This window comes from Pararge aegeria, chromosome 1, assembly GCF_905163445.1.
Source record: "Pararge aegeria chromosome 1, ilParAegt1.1, whole genome shotgun sequence".
Classification (NCBI taxonomy): Eukaryota; Metazoa; Arthropoda; class Insecta; order Lepidoptera; family Nymphalidae; genus Pararge; species Pararge aegeria.
This window is the reverse complement of record NC_053180.1, coordinates 4,379,924-4,398,124: the sequence shown is the minus strand read 5'-3', so window position 1 is coordinate 4,398,124 and position 18,201 is coordinate 4,379,924. Positions and strand designations below refer to the sequence as shown.

At 35.1% G+C, this 18,201-nt stretch overlaps 1 protein-coding gene across 3 annotated transcripts in view; it reads left to right on the top strand.

The window, feature by feature from the left end:
- LOC120637369 (kielin/chordin-like protein) overlaps positions 1-17,539 on the top strand; it is a 34,792-nt gene extending 17,253 nt beyond the window's left edge. The window contains exons 4-15 of one of the 3 annotated variants that reach the window (XM_039909206.1): positions 441-581; positions 1,551-1,691; positions 2,899-3,009; positions 4,200-4,255; positions 8,802-8,993; positions 9,627-9,785; positions 10,714-10,881; positions 11,406-11,540; positions 12,005-12,043; positions 12,809-12,959; positions 14,402-14,560; positions 15,708-17,539. In XM_039909206.1, coding sequence (XP_039765140.1) covers positions 441-581; positions 1,551-1,691; positions 2,899-3,009; positions 4,200-4,255; positions 8,802-8,993; positions 9,627-9,785; positions 10,714-10,881; positions 11,406-11,540; positions 12,005-12,043; positions 12,809-12,959; positions 14,402-14,560; positions 15,708-15,844 — 1,589 coding nt within the window. In that variant the 3' untranslated portion in view covers positions 15,845-17,539. The remainder of the gene's footprint in view (positions 1-440; positions 582-1,550; positions 1,692-2,898; positions 3,010-4,199; positions 4,256-8,801; positions 8,994-9,626; positions 9,786-10,713; positions 10,882-11,405; positions 11,541-12,004; positions 12,044-12,808; positions 12,960-14,401; positions 14,561-15,707) is intronic. The other 2 variants (XM_039909189.1, XM_039909197.1) reach the window with 2 other exon arrangements.
- Positions 17,540-18,201: the final 662 nt, after the last annotated feature.

The following is an 18,201-nucleotide window of genomic DNA, read 5'->3' as shown; positions in this document are numbered from 1 at the left end:
GGCGAAATATAAAATTTTGAATAGATTTTTATCTTGTTACGCCGAAGAAGTATAACTTCTAACGCGTGTACATTCAACATAACATTCATTCAAGTACACGCACGTTTTCATTTTATTTAGGCAATTTTTTACGAATCCCGTGGGAACCGTTTATTTCCTGAGACAAAAAGCCTATGTTACTCTCAGTCCTTTTAACTAACTCTACGCAAAAAATAAATTCGATTGTTTGCTCGTTGGGGCGTAAAAAATAAAAAAACAAACTAACTTTCGCATATTACTTAAGATATGTTATTGTAGCGGTAATAGATGAATGAATGAATGAATGAATACACTTTTATTGTAGGTACACCAAAGAAAAAAAGTAGTTACAGAGATATAAATACATATCCGTCTTTTACGGTTCATGAGAAATAAAACTAAAACTTTTGTTAAATTTTCAGGAGATCCAATCAGATGTAAACCAAGGACATCTTTCAAAAACGAATGCAACACCTGCTCTTGCCTTGAAAACGGTGTCAGCATCTGCACTTTGATTGGATGTTTGTCATCATTACCCCCGCTACAAGTTCTACCCGAAGCAAGTAAGCTGTATATCTTATCATCTTTCTTTTATTGCTTTTCTTCTTTAAAATCATCATAAATTATCATCGGCCGATTGGCGCATTGGGCAGGGACCCTGCTCGAATAAAGTTTCTGAAGAAATATTTTACGGTTCTAGAGGCGTGAAATATTACTTCAGAAACTTTATTTTTATTAAAATCTAGTTTTCAAGAGCAATCTTATTAAGTGATGATGCAGTCTAAAATGGTAACGAGCTTAAATTTTATGCCTATGGCAATTATACGTAGGCCATGGATTCGATTCCCACAACTGGAAAATGATTGTGTGGTGAACATGAATGATTTTCAGTGTCTGGGTGTTTATCTGTATACCATATTCATAAAAATATTCATCAGTTATCTTAGCAACACAAGCTACGCTTAATTTGGGGCAAGATGTCTATGTGTGTATTGTATTATTGTCGTAGTATCGTTTCCTTTAATTTTTATATATCAACCCACTAACTGCCCACCAGAGTCTTCTCCCACAGTAGGAAGGGCTTGGGCCGTCGTCCACAATGCCAGCCAAGTGCGGGTCGGTGGATTTCATACGCTTTTGAGAACGTTAAGGAAGGCAAGTTTCGTCACGATGTTTTCCATCACCGTTAAAGCAAATAATATCAATTGCTTAAAACGCTGATAACTTGAAGATTAGTGTATTGATAAGAAAAGTTTGAGGGTTAAACTCAGCGGCCCGAAAGTGAAGCCGAAGTCCTTACCTCTAGGCTATCACCGCTTCCGGCCATGTACCTAATAAAACATCTGAAATATGTAGTACTTGAAGGAGTCCTAGAACCACTAGGCTAAACCGCTTCACCGATCAACTACAATTATACCACCAATGCGTCAGGGAAAAGAATGTCCATAAGGCTCAAAATAGTAAAACCACTGAAATTAATACTTTCGCTCTGATTTTAAAACATTAATTAGGAAAAAAAAAATATTTTCCAGGTACTACAATTTCACCATCAATGCGTCAGGGGAAAGAGTGTTTGCCGGGCTCGAAGTGGAATTCCCACTGCAATTCATGCTTCTGCTCTGAAGACGGACTTCCGGCGTGCACGATAATGGCATGTAAAGGACAGGGCGATGGTACGTAAATAGTAAGATTATAAGTGGAATCAAAACCGCCTTGCGTGCTATGTGCTCCTGGTACATAAGTCCTTAATACAACGTGTAGTCGAATTACAAAATACTGAATCGGAATCGGAATAAACCTGTAAAAATATATCATAATATTCATTTTTCCATACAAACGTTAAAAGTATTTACTTATGACAAACCTATTGTAGATAAAAGACCGACACGCGCATAGTACCTACGCTAAGCGACGCGTACCTAATAAAGTGGCAGGAGTCACTTCATTTTAATTTTTCATGTGATGTTAGTGCTGTATCTGATTTCTTTCAGTAATAACTATGGCAGTATTTTACTCATAAAGAATTAGCGTTTCGGTGTCAGAGATAAGTCTCAGAGACAGTAAATATTGTATCTATACAGTCTGTGAAGTGAATATTTCGGCTTTCATTTACACGTTGTATACAATTTGTATACTAGAATGAAGCAAGAAGCTCGACTTCACTTTCGGGTGGTCGAGTTCGAATCCCAGCACGCACTTCTAATTTTTGTATTTTATGTGCGATTCAAGTAATTAAAAAAATCACTTGCAAAAAACATCGTGAGGAAACCTTCATGCCTGAGAGTTCTACATAACGTTCTCAAAGGTATGTAGGTATGAGTCCACCGGACTGCACTGGACCTTCGTGGTGGGTTCGATTCCCACAACTGGAAAATATTTGTGTGATGAACGTTTTCTCCGGTGTCTGTGTGGTTATCTGTATAATATAAGTATTTATGTATATTAGGGTGGCGTAAAAAAACTACTATTTTTTTTAGTCTCACGTGAAACAATATCGGTTTTCGATGTTTTATGAACTCTCCCCAAAGGACAGCTCAAAAAAAAATCTAAAATTATCAAAAATCGATTTTTTCTCGTTACGGTATATTTTTATAGACCAAAAAAAAAAGTTTCAATTAAATATTCAAATGCGTTTACTTTGGATTTTGTCGAGCGACCTTTAAATATTTAAATTAAAATTCTATAATTTTTTTTCCTTTTATTTAATGAAGTTATCGACAAAAATTCACTACGAGACAAATAACAAATTACTATAAATCAAATATTATTCCTAAAAATATTCATCAGTCATCTTAGCACCCATAACACAAGCAACGTTTACTTTAGGGCTCGATGGTGACGTGTGTATTCTCGTAGTATATTTATTTACTTTATTTCTAGAGCCCGACTCGACTTGCGCCCCAGAAACGTCTTGGAAGAACAATTGCAACCGTTGCTGGTGTGACAACGGCCGAGCCGCCTGCACTAGGATGGGATGTGATGGACCTATCGGTATGGACACTTTCCTTTTTCTTTTTTTGGTTTATTGGTTCTGAGCGCTGAGCGATTGAACTATTGTCAAAAGCTTATTCTGTGATCAATTATGCCCATGTTATTCTTATTCATATATTTTCTTTTTTTTTTTTTTTTGAAACGAGGAAAATTTTTACATTGAAAAATAACTAAGTATGAAGAAAGGAAACGGAATTATGAAAAGAATTAATAGGATGTAAATAATATAAAATGGTATACCTAAACTAGGTATATATTTACAACGTAATGGACACTTTTATAAACACTCTAGTTTACTGTGCACTATAGGCGTTCCCAGGGGGGTTTGGGGAGGGCAGCTGCCGCCCCGGAAACCTAGCAAATAATATAAGAACTCTCTTAAAAATGGTGGCCGAGGTACAGACAGAAATTAAAAATATAGTTTTTTCCCATTTTTTTTTTCAAATAGGCACATAGATGGCACTTTTGATGCGTACATTTAATGTTTGGCTTCAGTATCAATTATAAAGGGGCCTCTTAAATAATTGTCACAAAACAGCCGCGAACGATCTGAGCTAGAAAATCTCACTTATGGTTTAACATCTTTATTTTAGCAATAGAATTACAGAAATTTGCTTGGTAAATAAAACATTAAACTTACAACTAAACATATAAATCTATAAACTATTCAGCATAACTTCATGCAGCTAAATAGAAAATGTACGACAATTTTATTTTAAGCGGGTAGTTACACCAACATTACTTAGCAAAAACATACGAATAAAACAAACAAACTTGCCCCTTTATTTCGGAATTAGGATAACACCGAAAATTTAAACTTTATTCGCGATAGTAGATAAGTTTCACTAGAAACTCTACACTTCTATACAAGATTTCGACACAAGTCTCCCTCTTGTGTCAAGCTATTAAATCGAAGATTTATTATCTATTCCACATGCTACATTTGTATGCATCAAAAACGAGGCTAATGAGCTTTTTTTTAAAGGGACACGAGAACACTAATAAAACAATATAAAAAAATTATAATGTTCTTTTAATATAGGAAGACGTTCCAAAAAACAACGTAAGGATTTAAGGTATGTTTTGAATAATAAATCGACGCGATGGTTTTTTTTGGTTTTCGTCAATTATTCCTATTAAAAACCCTCCTAAACTTATGCAAAAATATATATTTTTTTACGTTTTTTCAGTAACCGATTTTAAACCCAGCCGCACCAAACGCTCAGAGGGCGCTGAACCCGAAATTGTAAGTACTTTACACTTTTTTTTTGTTAAATTGCACGGTAAAAGTAAGCGCACAAGGTGACGGGCCAAAGCGCAAAATTTCATTTTAAACTAAAATCAATATAACAATTTTTATCGTAAATAAATAATAAATATGTATCTTGAACTTTTAAGTATTAAGACTATGAATGTGATCTTCTCGAAAACATGATGAAACCAACTTTGGCTCAATAATGGAAATCTAGAGTTTCGGGCCAATCTCAAACTTGTTGCTTGTAAGGAAATCCGGGACAGTCGAGTCTACGATGCTACGTCTATGTTACTTGGTGTGAAGTGTCTGTACCTATTATATATTCTATGATGACAGAATGGTATTTGCAATGCGTAACGCTACGTTACCCATTATCGTACCAATTTACGTTTTCATTTTTTTATCATCATATCAACCCTTTTCCGCCAAAATAAAATCTAGGGTTATTCAAGGGGGCGGATAAACTAATTCCTTTAAAGCCGGCAACGCATCGGTGGCTTCTCTGGTGCTGCAGATGTTTATGGGGGCGATCACTTAACATCATGGCCCGCTATTAATATTAAAAAAAAACCGATTGATGTCCGATGCTGGACAATAAGTCTTTTGTAGGGAGTTCCAACAAACCACGGTCTTGTTGCTCTTGCGTCTCGTTGAGACACGTTTGATGTCATCTGTCGACCTCGTCGAGGGCCTCTAACACTGCGTTTACCGGTGCGAGGCATTCCAGCACCTTGGGATCCCAGCGTCTATGGGTTATTTGAGCTATGTGCCCCACCCATTGCCACTTCAGCTTCGCGACATTCCAGCACCTTGGCATCTCAACGTCCATCGGTTTTCGTTGAGCAACGTTGAGCCATGACTTTGACACTTCTCTTCCAATGGCGTGCATAGAGGGTATGCACAGGGTATGCAGATGATATAAAATAAAGAAAATCTCCAGTACAAGTTATAAAAACTTTGGGGTAGGCTTTTTATAACTCTTGCAATGCCTATCCTTATGTTTTTATAACCCGTACTGGAGATTTTTTTTTAATTTTATATCAACTGCCCTCTTAGTGCATGTACACTGTATACAAGTCACTGCTTTCTATTGATTGTGGCCAGAATATTGTCCAATTATTTGATTTATTATTCACATATATCTATCATAGTATATATAAATTTATGTTGGTATTTGTGTAGTTAATATGTAAATGTAGTATGTATGTTCATGTAAGTTTATATTACATTTCTTTTTTTTTTTTGTTTTTTTTGTAACTTACTTTATGCACCATCCATTTTCCACTCTTTTATCGGCTTTTGTTGCCTTTAAAAGATCACTTTTAGTGATAAGGCCGCCTTTGCACCCTAGCACTAAGTACTATTACTGTTTTCCTTGTATTTTCCTTTTTTTGTTGTGTTGCAATAAAGTTTTTCTATTCTATTCTATTCTATTTATATTTCTAATAAATCTCATCAAAAGTCATCGCGTACGTGAAGTAACTGTTAACTTGCATATTATGTTGTTAATGGCGGATTTGCCTTGCACGGCTAGCATGCGCAAGAGACGATTATGTCCTCGGGGAAAGGATACAAATGTATCTTCTCCCACAGCTTTATCAACTCTCAGAGCACTGGCGTACAAGTGGAAATAATATCCAAATAATATATGTGTTATAATAAACGGGGGTAAACTTCTATTATTCCATGTTCCCATGGTGGACACTTTTATATCCCCTGACAAGGGTTATCATTAACGTGGCCACCTGCTTAAGTACGGGAATATGGAATAGGGGAAGTTTACCTCCGTTTCAAAATTCAAAACACAAAATTCATTTATTTCAAGTAGGCCTAATATAAGCACTTTTGAAACGTCAAACGTCTGTCTGTTTGTATTGACTCTACCACCGGTTCGGAAGGCAGATTCTACCGAGAAGAAGCCGGCGAGAAACTCAGCAGTTGCTCTTTTCCAACATCAACAATTTACATTTTACATTTTAACGTTCATTTTTCTACCTTGTGAGAGCTGAAAGCGGAGCTGGATTCTTCCAAGCAACCTTGTCATTAAGAAATTCATCAATTGTATAGTAACCTCGCCGTAATAAATGTGTTTTAACAAATTCTTTAAACTTGTGCATTGGCAGCAAAATCACCTTAGGAATCATATAATAAACGCGAAGTTTATTGTTATACATATATTATTTGGATATTATTTCCACTTGTGTGGCAATGCTCGGAGAGTTGATGAAACTGTGAGAGAAGATACATATATCCTTTCCCGGGGATATAATTGCAGTACGGCTAGCATGTGCAGGAGACAATTAACTCCTAAGGGAAAGGATAAAGCTCTGTGGCAGGGCCTAAGACAGCCAAGACTGCAAATCCGCCATTCAAAATTCAAATTCAAATTCAAATTCAAATTCAAAATTTCTTTATTCATGTAGGCCTATCGCAGGCACTTATGAAGCGTTCATACATATTTGTTTACATAATTGTAACGGGATGGTGATAACTTCGTTCGTCAACTTAAATCTAAAGCTACGAGGGTTCCAAACGCGCCCTGGTCTAAGAAGAGCCCACAACAAACTTAGCCGGTACATGCATGCTAAATGTACCACCACATTGTAAATTGTGGTGGTACATTTAGCATGCATGTAGGCCTTTGACATACAAAAGAACATAGGCTATTTTTAATCCCGATTCCTTAAGTAGTTCTCGAGGAAAATTGAAAATTGTTTACGAGCTACGCCGCGGGAAGACAGTTTTGTAATTTGGTATGCATGTCACCTATGCTATGGAAAAGGACATGTACTTTCTATACGGAACTCTCAAATAGTTCCCGTGGTATTACGTAACATCATTCATCAAAACCAAATAATAAATTCACTATTTCTTCAAAATAATTAAATGCACTTCTTTATTTAAGCACTGCGATTTTATTTAAAAAACAGGTTTTATGTAAAGATACATTTTCAAACTTCTTTAACTACAGCTTTGTATGTACCCTTAGTATGAAATTGAAAGTTTGCAGTCATTACAAGTACTCGATTACAAGTATCGAACCAATGTAGCGTCAGACTAAAATGAAACTTAAATGCCTTGAATTTAAATTCAAATTCGGATATTAGAGGCGCTACTTTAAGGAACTTCATGATAATATACAATAAAAATTCAGTTCTGGAATAATATTATACAATTGTGCGTTGTAAAATCAACATCACCTAAGGAAGTTCTGGCTCCGGCGCAAAGCGTGCGTAGATTGGAGGATTCTTATGTAGATATATATTTATATATATATTGTCCATTTTATCGTTAATATTATCACGTCCATGATAAAATACACTGTTGTTTGATACTCAAAATAAAAAAATTTAATATACTACGACAATGCACACATCGCCGTCCAAACCCAAAGTAAGCGTAGCTTGTGTTATGGGTACTAAAATGACTGATGAATATTTTTATGAACAATATACATAAATACTTATTAAATACAGGTAAACACACAGACACAGAAAAACATTAAAGCTCATCACACAAACATTTTCCAGTTGCGGGAATTGAACCCGCAGCCTTGGACGCATGGAGTGCAGGGTCGCTACCCACTGCGTCAATCGGCCGTCAGATGCATAAGCATTTTTATAGCGCCGTTTATTTATTTAATTCCACTATTGCAAGCGTAGTAATCACATACTAGGGGTACATAGCAAAGTTATCAAAATTAAACCTTTTGGGGCCAATTACATTCTGAAAAACGTATCCTCGCACAGCACTGGTAGGTTAAAATGGTTAAACGAATATCTCCATCAAATAATTGTTTCATTTATCATACATACAAATGATTAACACTCCGGTATTATCCGGAATTTAGACACATTTTGTTCTGTGACTAAATTAGCACATTGGGTGAAAGAGGCACCAACAATTTAAGGTAAGTGTATATATATATTTTTTTTTGAGTAAGTAAGAGATAAGTTTTTTTTAATATTCATATTTATTTATTTTCGAAGGTTCAGGGAATTCAAGGACACATGCAGCGTGGTGATCTTCGGCAATGTACCGATCTACACACCTTTCGCTTCGAAACCGGAGCATCCTCAGGAGATGTTGACTTTACAATGAATAATTGTTGCTTCAACAATGTGCGTAGAGGGTACATTGCCCAAGATCTGTTTGGTATGGAGTATAAGGATTGAAGAAATTATAAATTACATCATACAATCTGTATGATGTAATTTATAATTTCTCCTGCTATACTCCTGCTTTTCGCGGAGTATAGCAAATGAAGCTTAATTGTCATAATATGGAATAAAGTGTCTAAGCGCCTGTTCGAGAAACACTACTAAAGTGGAGTGGTTTTTGATGCTTCGATATTAGTCGAGGTTTCTTTATGTGCTTCTACCCTGTTGGGCACAGCATAAATGTTTACTGACCGATTCGAAATTAGATTCAAATAGTTCTGGATTATAAAATTCTATTGACTTCACATATTCTTATATATTAACAGTTATATTGCTATCTGCATCACAAAGCATGTCTACACATATCCATGTTTCAGGTCACCAGTTTAAGGATACATGGGAATGGCTTTTCCAAAAGATCCGCACCCATTTGCAAACCGAATGCGTCGTTCAAAGTGTACTGCAATTATTGTGAGTGCGCGTCCGATGGACTCAGCTATACGTGCACAAACCAGGAGTGCATGGAAAGGGACGTCAAAGATGAGGTCGAAGTTTTTATGGAAAGTGAGGTCAGTAATTTCATCTCTCAACTTTACGGCCGATTGGCGCAGTGGCCAGCGACCCAGCATTCTGAGTCAAAGGCCGTGGGATCGATTCCCACAACTGGAAAATGTTTATGTGATGAACATTAATGTTTTTCGTATATTTTCAGTGAAATATTCATCAGTCATCTTAGTGTCCATAACACAAGCAACGCTTACTTTGGGGGCCAGATCGCGATGTGTGTATTGTCGTAGTATAATTATTTATATAAACTATGTCGGTAACTCATGTTCTTCTACGGATCTCCGCATTCCTGAGCTATGCTAGGAGTATTACGTAGAGATCTTGACATAGCTCTGCTCATTTACTCTCAAGCGAAATTAAATTAGTAGCTATATATAATACGGAAAAAAACTGTAGCAAACTAGATATTGATAATCAATTTGCTTCGGGGAATTTTAACTTTTACCTTGCGTAGCTGAAGATCACAGAAACAAATTGTTTAACATTTACTTTCGACTTTCGAAGCAGATATTTTTCGGATTGTATATAGTATTTAGTCAAATATAAATATATCGCTTATTGTCAAAGCGACATATTTACATTTGACAATTTCATTTTTCTTCATAGACTTTAATTAGGTTGAATGATTATTGTAGGGCGCAGATCATATTGAACGCCATTCGGTATGTAAACCTCGCGGCATCTTCCACATCGGCTGTAACACATGTCACTGTAGTGCAGATGGATTGGACTTTAGTTGCACCAATAAGCCGTGCCCGTTGCCTGATGACGTGGAAATTTTCCGTGAATTGAGAGTAAGTAACAGCTAACTACTCTTATAAAGTTATAGAGAAAAATTTCATTGCTTAGCGTTTTACTCTTTGCCGTTTGGTGACGGCAGATCAGAATACAGCTGTCACCACCCCCACCTCTTCCCATGTCGTAAAGAACTGGAAATAGCCTTTTTCAAGTTTGTCCAGCGTTGTGATTATGGCCGAAACTCTCCTGTCGGGAGAGGCCTTTGATCAGCAGTGAACTGTTAAAGAGTAAAATTATTGATTACTCTTTACGGAGTATATTTTTATTTGTGAACTCAAACGGTATTACAGTCTATGTAAAGTCAGAAATATTTGTTCAAGTTTGTAAAATACTCAAATTATTTTTGTCATTTGAGATCTTGTAATAAAGTGTTATTAAAGTGGCAGTTTTTCATCTGCTCTGGTTTAGGAGTTCACTAAAGTTCATAAAATCGCTAAGTGTCATCTCAATGCTAAATTTGTGACGAATGTACAACCTTTATGATTATTGTGTATTTAGAGTAGTGATTGTCAAAAAATTACAGAATAGAAAAGTAGATTTAAAAACAACCGCATAAACGTTAAATATTTTTTTCTTTCGAAATGAAGATGATAATGTATATTGTATTTTTTATCTTCCAGGATTTGCAACCGATCGTGCCATAAGGATCCGACGACTGTATACATGATACAGATACACAAGGGAATTGTTTATTAAATGTTTTGAAACAAAAATGTTGCTTTATTTTTTATTCGATATCAATTGTTTTGTCATCACTTTGATGTGTAACGAGAATAGATAATTCTCACCTTCCCTTTACTTAATTATTGTCTTTGTTATTTTTTAATCAGATTTTTCCTTTCAGGTTTTACTATAATGTCTTTTTTAATTTCCTTATATTTGATGATTGTCGTTTTATCCATGCTTTAACGTTTAACCTTCTAGGCGTCAAGGACAGCAATAAACGAAAAAGATGTGGTATGTGCCGCTAATCGCATGTTTATCAAAGATTGTAACACTTGTTGGTGCAATGAAGATGGCACTAGTTACTTTTGCACCCGAAAAGTCTGCATAACTGACTTGCCTGACGAGGTCGTTGAAGACAAACCTGAGGTAGATTTTGTCTTTTGGGTGTTGGATATTAGTATTTGGGAAGGCTTGTCATTTATATTTTTCCTCTAGGATGTTTATTATCGATATATAATATCTCCCTTGATACAGTATCAAAATGCATGTTTGATCCGCCATTTTGAACATTATTACTCCCTCAGAGACAGAAGTAGAATACATTTTAACAACTGCATTGAGGTGAATCTTACGAAGTATTCGGACGTAATGGTTTACGAAAACGCTTGAAATATTGTCCGAAACTTTCGAGAATGTGCTAGTTTTACTTGCTTTCAGTTTTTAGGAGTTAAACCAAAGAGGCATTACCTTTAAAGAGTTTTGTATCGCATTCATGGTTAAATTATCTTCATTAAGTCATTTAGAGTTTATTTGACCTTATTTATTTTCTATATTTGCTTGGAATTCCGATATTCTTAATCAATAATTACTTTTTCATAACTATCTAACTTTTTGTATATTTTACTTTCAACCATTGATATTTTCTTCGACTTTCTTATAAATATCCATAGGATGGAGAGAAGATAAAGCAAAAATGTAGACCGGACGAAGTTTTTGAACTGGATTGTAACATGTGCCGTTGCAACCCTGACGGATTGTCTTTCTCTTGTACACGAAGGGCGTGTGTACCAGAGGAAAAGGGAAAGGTGGGTTTTTATGTACCTGCCTATCCAACCTTTTTAGGTATTATTGGTTTCTTTCGTCTAAAGCTCACACTTTCCTCTGTTAATATAGGGCTTTGTTTGGTTGCAGGATTTTCTTGTATTTCTACTTTTTTTCTGTTTAGATTGTTAATTTCTTGACTTGAGGTGGCGGTGATTGTCGACGATTGGTTTCACTTATAGTTTTGTTTTGACTTATCTGTAACTTCTTTATTCCTTTGGAAATCTTCTGCTCATAATGTGGTGAAGTGTTGTCATAGTTTTGTATTAACGTAACAACATTTTATTTCATCCTTTTTATTTAAAAACGAATCTTTATCTACTAATCCTTAAATACTATGCTACTATATGTTTATTTCCAATCTTATTCAACGTCGGAATCAGGTATACTTATTATGTGGTATTCCTTAAATATTTAACTGGACTAATATATGATTTCTTTTTTACAGAAACTATCCTTGAACAGAAGAGTTCGAGCGACTGCGCAGGTATTCATACAATGACATCCCCCAATTAGCACGAAGAGTTAACTGTAAGAATTAAAACTACATAAGTGCTGTACAGTAGCAATAGTGCATGTACATGACATACAAGAAAAAATACAGTAAAACAGAAATTTTAGAGTAATTCTAACTTTGTTTTACCTCTTTTTTTTTGTCTTTTCGTGCTAGTTGGGATATTGAAATCTTTAAAAATATAATGTTGTTTGAAATTTTTAAATGTCATGTCTATACAAAACAATTATAAGTAACTACGGATTACTTAGCCAGCTTCTTCTCTTTATAACTTGCTTTCTTAACCGGTGGTTGAGTATTAATTATTATTCTATTGTTTGTTTAAATGGGATGGTTTTCTTCTGGAACCCATTACCGGCCCCACGCCTACAGGGCACGGGTCTCATCTCAGAATGAGAAGAGTTTTGGGTCGGAGTCCACCACGCTAGCCAAGTACGGATTGGTGGACTTTCAGGTCTTTATTAAGTTTATAGATAACTCAAGCTTCCCTCGCGTAGTTTTCCTTCACAGTTAAAGCAAGGGTATTTAATTACCTAACTTTCCGCGTTATACTCGTATGTGTTATACGAGTATAATGCGGAAAGTAAGGTGCGTGCTGGTGAACTCAGTCCCCCAAAATTAAGACTGAAGTTCCAACCTATCTATAACCTTGTTATTTTACATTATAAACTACAGTGTACCTTTATTTGTATAATGAAAACAACACAACCCAGATATAACGCGTATGGTGTTCAGTAGGGGACGCCAAAAAACTGCCAACCCGGTCTCGAGTTCCGCATGGACTGTAACAAGTGCCTTTGCGACAACGAAGGTCAGAACTATTCCTGCACACGTATCGACTGCGCAGCGCAGAACAACAATGGCAATGGCGGAGCTAGGAGGAAACGAGGTGAGGACAATATCACATTATACTAACTGCTTTAGCTGCTTAGATCCTTTCCACCAAAATAAGGTTTGACTCTACTTCCCACCACATCTATGCGCCGCAGTAGAACGTCCCTGACAGTGGCAATTTAGGAATTTCTAATTCCGCCATTTTTGTGATCTGGTATGCTGGGAGGCTTCAGCTGTAGCCTGTTACCACTCACATATACCGCCAGGTGAGTGCAAATTCAAATTCAAAGTCTAAATCACTTTATTCATGTCGACAGGCACTTATGAAGCGTTCATACATATATGTTTACATAATTGTAAGGGGATGGTGATAACTTCGTTCGCCAACGTAAACCTAAAGCTACAAGGGTTCCAAACGCGCCCTGTTCTAAGAAGAGCCCACAACAAACTTAGCCAGATATTTTTTTTGTTATCACCATCTCACAGTAAATTTATATTAAGCTATAAAGTTAGATTCACACCCAAGCTTTTTTACCGTTTAAGTAATCCTTATCATTATAATGGGATAAGTGGGCGTTCCTTCCAAAGTCAATTTAGGAATTTATAATTTCTGGGTTTTTCTAATCTGGTCTGGTGGGGGCTAGTTACAAACTTACAAAGGCCGCCAGGTAAGTGCTGTTGTCCTATAAGGTACCCTACAGTGGCAATTTAGGAACTTATAATGACTGTCTGTTCATGTTGGCTTCAGAAGTTCAGCTGTAGTTAGTTATCATCCACAGAGACGGGCCGACTTACCACCGGTAAGGTTAGCTTCTAGTGCAGGAATAAATAAAAAGAAAAAAAAGTTTATTTATTTATTTATTCCCATCTTACATTTTTGTCAAGTTGCCTTAACCACGAATTTATATTTTGTCGCCGAAACGCTGTTCGCTAAAAACTAACTCAGGTGAAATTAACTGTTCCAACATATCAGGGTATCAATGCATAAAATCCTATATGTCCTATAATGTTAAAACGATGTTGACGGAAGATTGGCGCAGTGAGCAGCGACCCTGCTTTCTGAGTCCTAGGCCGTGGGTTCGATTCCCACAACTGGAAAATGTTTATGTGATGAACATGAATGTTTTTCAGTGTCTGGGTGTTTATCTGTATATTATAAGTATTTATGTATATTATTCATAAAATTATTCATCAGTCATCTTAGTACCCATAACACAAGCTACGCTTACTTTGGGGCTAGATGGCGGTGTGCGTATTGTCGTAATATATTTATATTTTACTAGCGGACTCTAGCGCCATCTGTCGGGCTGCTTTGTGCATCTAAACCATCCAAGGTGCCACCCAAACGCATACCAAAAAAATAATTCAAATCGGTCCAGCCGTTTAGGAGGAGTTCAGTGACATACACACGCACACAAGAAATATATATATAAAGATTTAAAAAGAAAATGGTTGTAACTAAAAGTTGATATCTTGAATCCATTTTTTGCACTCAAGCAACGGCCCAAGTCGCAACCCAGTGCGTGCCTGAGAGCGTGTTCAGCCAGGATTGCAACGTATGCCGTTGTGAAGCAGATGGCAACCATGCAACGTGCTCAATAAAACGCTGCAAAGACGACAATCCTGAAGAAGACGCGGACAAGGAACTTTCTCCAGGTATTGTTATGATGGATTTTAATGAAGAAGTAACTGATGTGCTTTAGGATAAAGAATCAAAGAAATAAAATAAAAGTTTCGTGTAGTAAAATTTATGTTAATTTGATTGGACTGTAACGTAACATTTTTAAGAAATGTACCTATACCTAAGGAAAACTCGACATGGAATGTTTTCCAACCAATTGTTGCTGAGCAACCAATGGCACGCAGATGTTATGAACCTATAGTAAATTTTTGACATTATTTTAAGAATACCTACTTGAAATAAATAATTCAGACTTTTAGAAATATATAGTATATTATCAATAATTATCTATTTTTTTTTAAATTTCATCATTTAATTTTGTAACAGTTTTCCGTCGAATCGATTTTTTGGCTCGTTGTTTGCGAAGAAAATTTCACTTAGCTACTAAGTCTCTCTCTACTCGATATAAAGGATTACACGTCGTAACCAAGTTCGTTAATCGAAGGAAAAAAATTATTATATCATACCTTTTGTAATCTATTTGACGATTTATCAAAATGAGACCAAATGTTACTGATCCGCGATATTCTATAATGACAGCTATAAAATAGGAACCCTATTTTATAGTTGTCATTATGGAATATCGCGTTAGACATGTAGTAATAATAAAACATTTTTAAACTTTTATGTTAAGCTATTCTTCTTTCGTATTACGCACTGGGCGGTTTAGGTATCTTTCAGAAAACCGGTGTTAAACTAAAATTGGTTAACTTGGATATGGTGATATAATTACAATTTTTGAGTATTAAAAGTGTGACAACCCTATAAACCGTGATTTTTGGATTGTTTTACATAAATTCCACATCGAGTTTGGCTATAGTATAGTTATTGTTACAAACACGTAACCAATTGTTAAGAAGTTATCCGATTTCGAAATAAAAAACCATTCATGAATTTGAAGTTGATAGAAAATTTGAATTTGATGTTACAGACAAAAAATGGCTCTCGTACTTTTAAAGTGTAGAGTTTGTAGCTAATCTAAAAGAGCATTACGATAGACCGCCTGACAAGCTACAAGCAGGCCATCTCTCTTACTCTTTTGGCATTTTTTTCCAAATGTTTAATTCATTTAAAATAAAATAAAAAATATATATACCTTTTCCTACTTTATTTTATTTATAGACTCAGACCTAAGCTTCCGCTGCAATCCCGGCGAGCAGTTCAAGCGTGGCTGCAATGATTGCACCTGCTCAGCTGATGGCAAGAGCGTGTTCTGCACGATACGCCTCTGCGACCAGGATATCACGCCGACGATCTAACTGATCCTAATTAACATACGATACCTAAATTAAATAGAAAAGAAATAAATCCTCATCATTACTAACAGCCTGTTTATGACACTCTATCACAAATGTATTTATATCGTAGTATTTTGGAAAAGTTTATTTTGCTTTGTTTCACATTTTAATTTGACACCTCTCAATCTACTAAGGTATCCTGTGAAATCTTGAATCCTTTTTAGATTTATCCATATTTTTTTTGTTCAATAATTAAACGTTGAAAGCCAATTTGTCTATTTGTGCTTCAATGAATATATTTCGTATATTTCACATCCAGATTGAAATTTGTTTAGCAGCTCTTTTATTGCTCTTTGATATATCTTATAGCAGCTAATACAACAGTTGAATTTTTGTGTGCATCATAGATACAAATCATTAATGCATTCTGTCTTTAATTTAAACTACCTTGATACAAAAACACCTAATTATTTCTTTAATATTCCTTTTTATCTATAATCCTTTTAGTAGATCAAGTATTATTAGTAAAACTATCAGGTATCGTGTGATAACAAATTTGATCAGATTAAAGTCCTAGCTACGGAAGTATTTGTTTAAAATAAGGTGGAGATTCTTAAGCGTCGACATTTGAGTGATCGGACTATGATCAGTAACATTGTTTTAAAAGTATTTAATTCCACACTTAATTCGGACATCATTTGTGTGTTTGCTTAAAAATGTATTTTAGTTATTAAGATAATAAGAACATAACGCCTGTGTTACACTCAATCATTGTTAAATGTACGAAGATCATCTCTGTGCGTTAAACCACGATTGAAATATAGTTTAGATTCATTTTCATCGTCAATATGTCGTAATTAAGTGTTAGTATGTAAGGGTGATTCGCTTTTTGCAAATCGGGTGTTTGTATTATTTTTATTCGGTTTATAAAAAGTACCTATCACATTCGTCTTAACAATTTTTCTATTATCTCAGATATTGACAAAATCCAACAGTCGTCTAGACATCGCCAACGTTTGTTAGGCATTTATGGTGAATAGCTTAAGAGATTTGAGACTGTAGTTTTTATATACTAACCAAAATGTTTGAATTCATGGTGGTTCTGTAACGATTAGCTAAAAATTAAAAGCTTTTTCTTATAATTGGCTTCCATTTTTCTTATAATTGCTAAATGTAGTAAAGTTTTGGCATGCCGATGATACTGAGATGAAGATAGTAGAAGAAGTAGAGTTTTCTCAGTATGAAACCCGGTCGGAAATTAATATTAATATAATAATAACCATTTGGAATTTTAACTAAAAAGATAATCGTACTTTGCCATCGTAAATCTCGGTCGTAAATTAAACTAGAGAAAACATATGTAATCTGAATCGGTCTATAACCAAAATCTTTTTCGATATTTTACCAAGCGAAATAAGAGATAATAGAAAAACGATTAAAACAAAATCATTCCTGACTTGGATTCTACAGTGTATTTTAGAAAAACCCACATTCGATTTGCCCTAAAATATAGAATACACAAGACAATGTGTGTCCTTCATTAACCGTAATTTATCAATTGCAATAGTTCTAGTAATTATTTCCATAGCGTGGTTAGCGAAATATTTTCGTTGTAATGTAGTTTCCTTTTAGTACTTTCAAGGTACTCATGTATTAGGCAATACATTTTATTATTGTGCGAATTTAATCACGAAACGAATAAAAAATTTGATTTTTTTTATGGGTTTTATTTTTGACTATAGACTATATAGTGACATTGTACTGTTTGCAGATGATACATCTTTAATTTTCAAGACTGACATAATTAAAGACAATTCTGAATATGTAAGCCTTGCTATGTCGCATGTATCTAACTGGTTTACTGCTAATAACTTAGTTTTGAACGCAAAGAAAACAAAGTGCGTCGAATTTATGTTACCAAATGTAAAGAAAGTTGATAAAAAAGTAATGAGTGATAAATGGAGAATCATTAGAAATGGAGAATTCCACAGTTTTTCTAGGAGTTACCTTGGATTGTAAGCAACAGTGGGGTGCCCATATCGAGACACTAGCGGGTAAACTTAGCTCAGCTGCTTATGCTGTCAGAAAAATGAGACAGTTAACAGATGCTGAAACTGGTAGGTTTGTTTATTTTGCATACTTCCATAGTGTAATGTCGTATGGGATCTTGTTATGGGGCAGAGCTGCTGATATAGAAACTATATTTATACTACAGAACAGAGCTGTGCGATCGATATATAAACTTAGATCATGCGAATCCCTTCGTACCAAATTTAAAGAAATAGTACTTACAGTAGCCTCGCAATATATTTATAATAATATAATCTTTATTAAACAAAACATAAGTAATTATAAACAAAAAGTCGATATAAACAGTC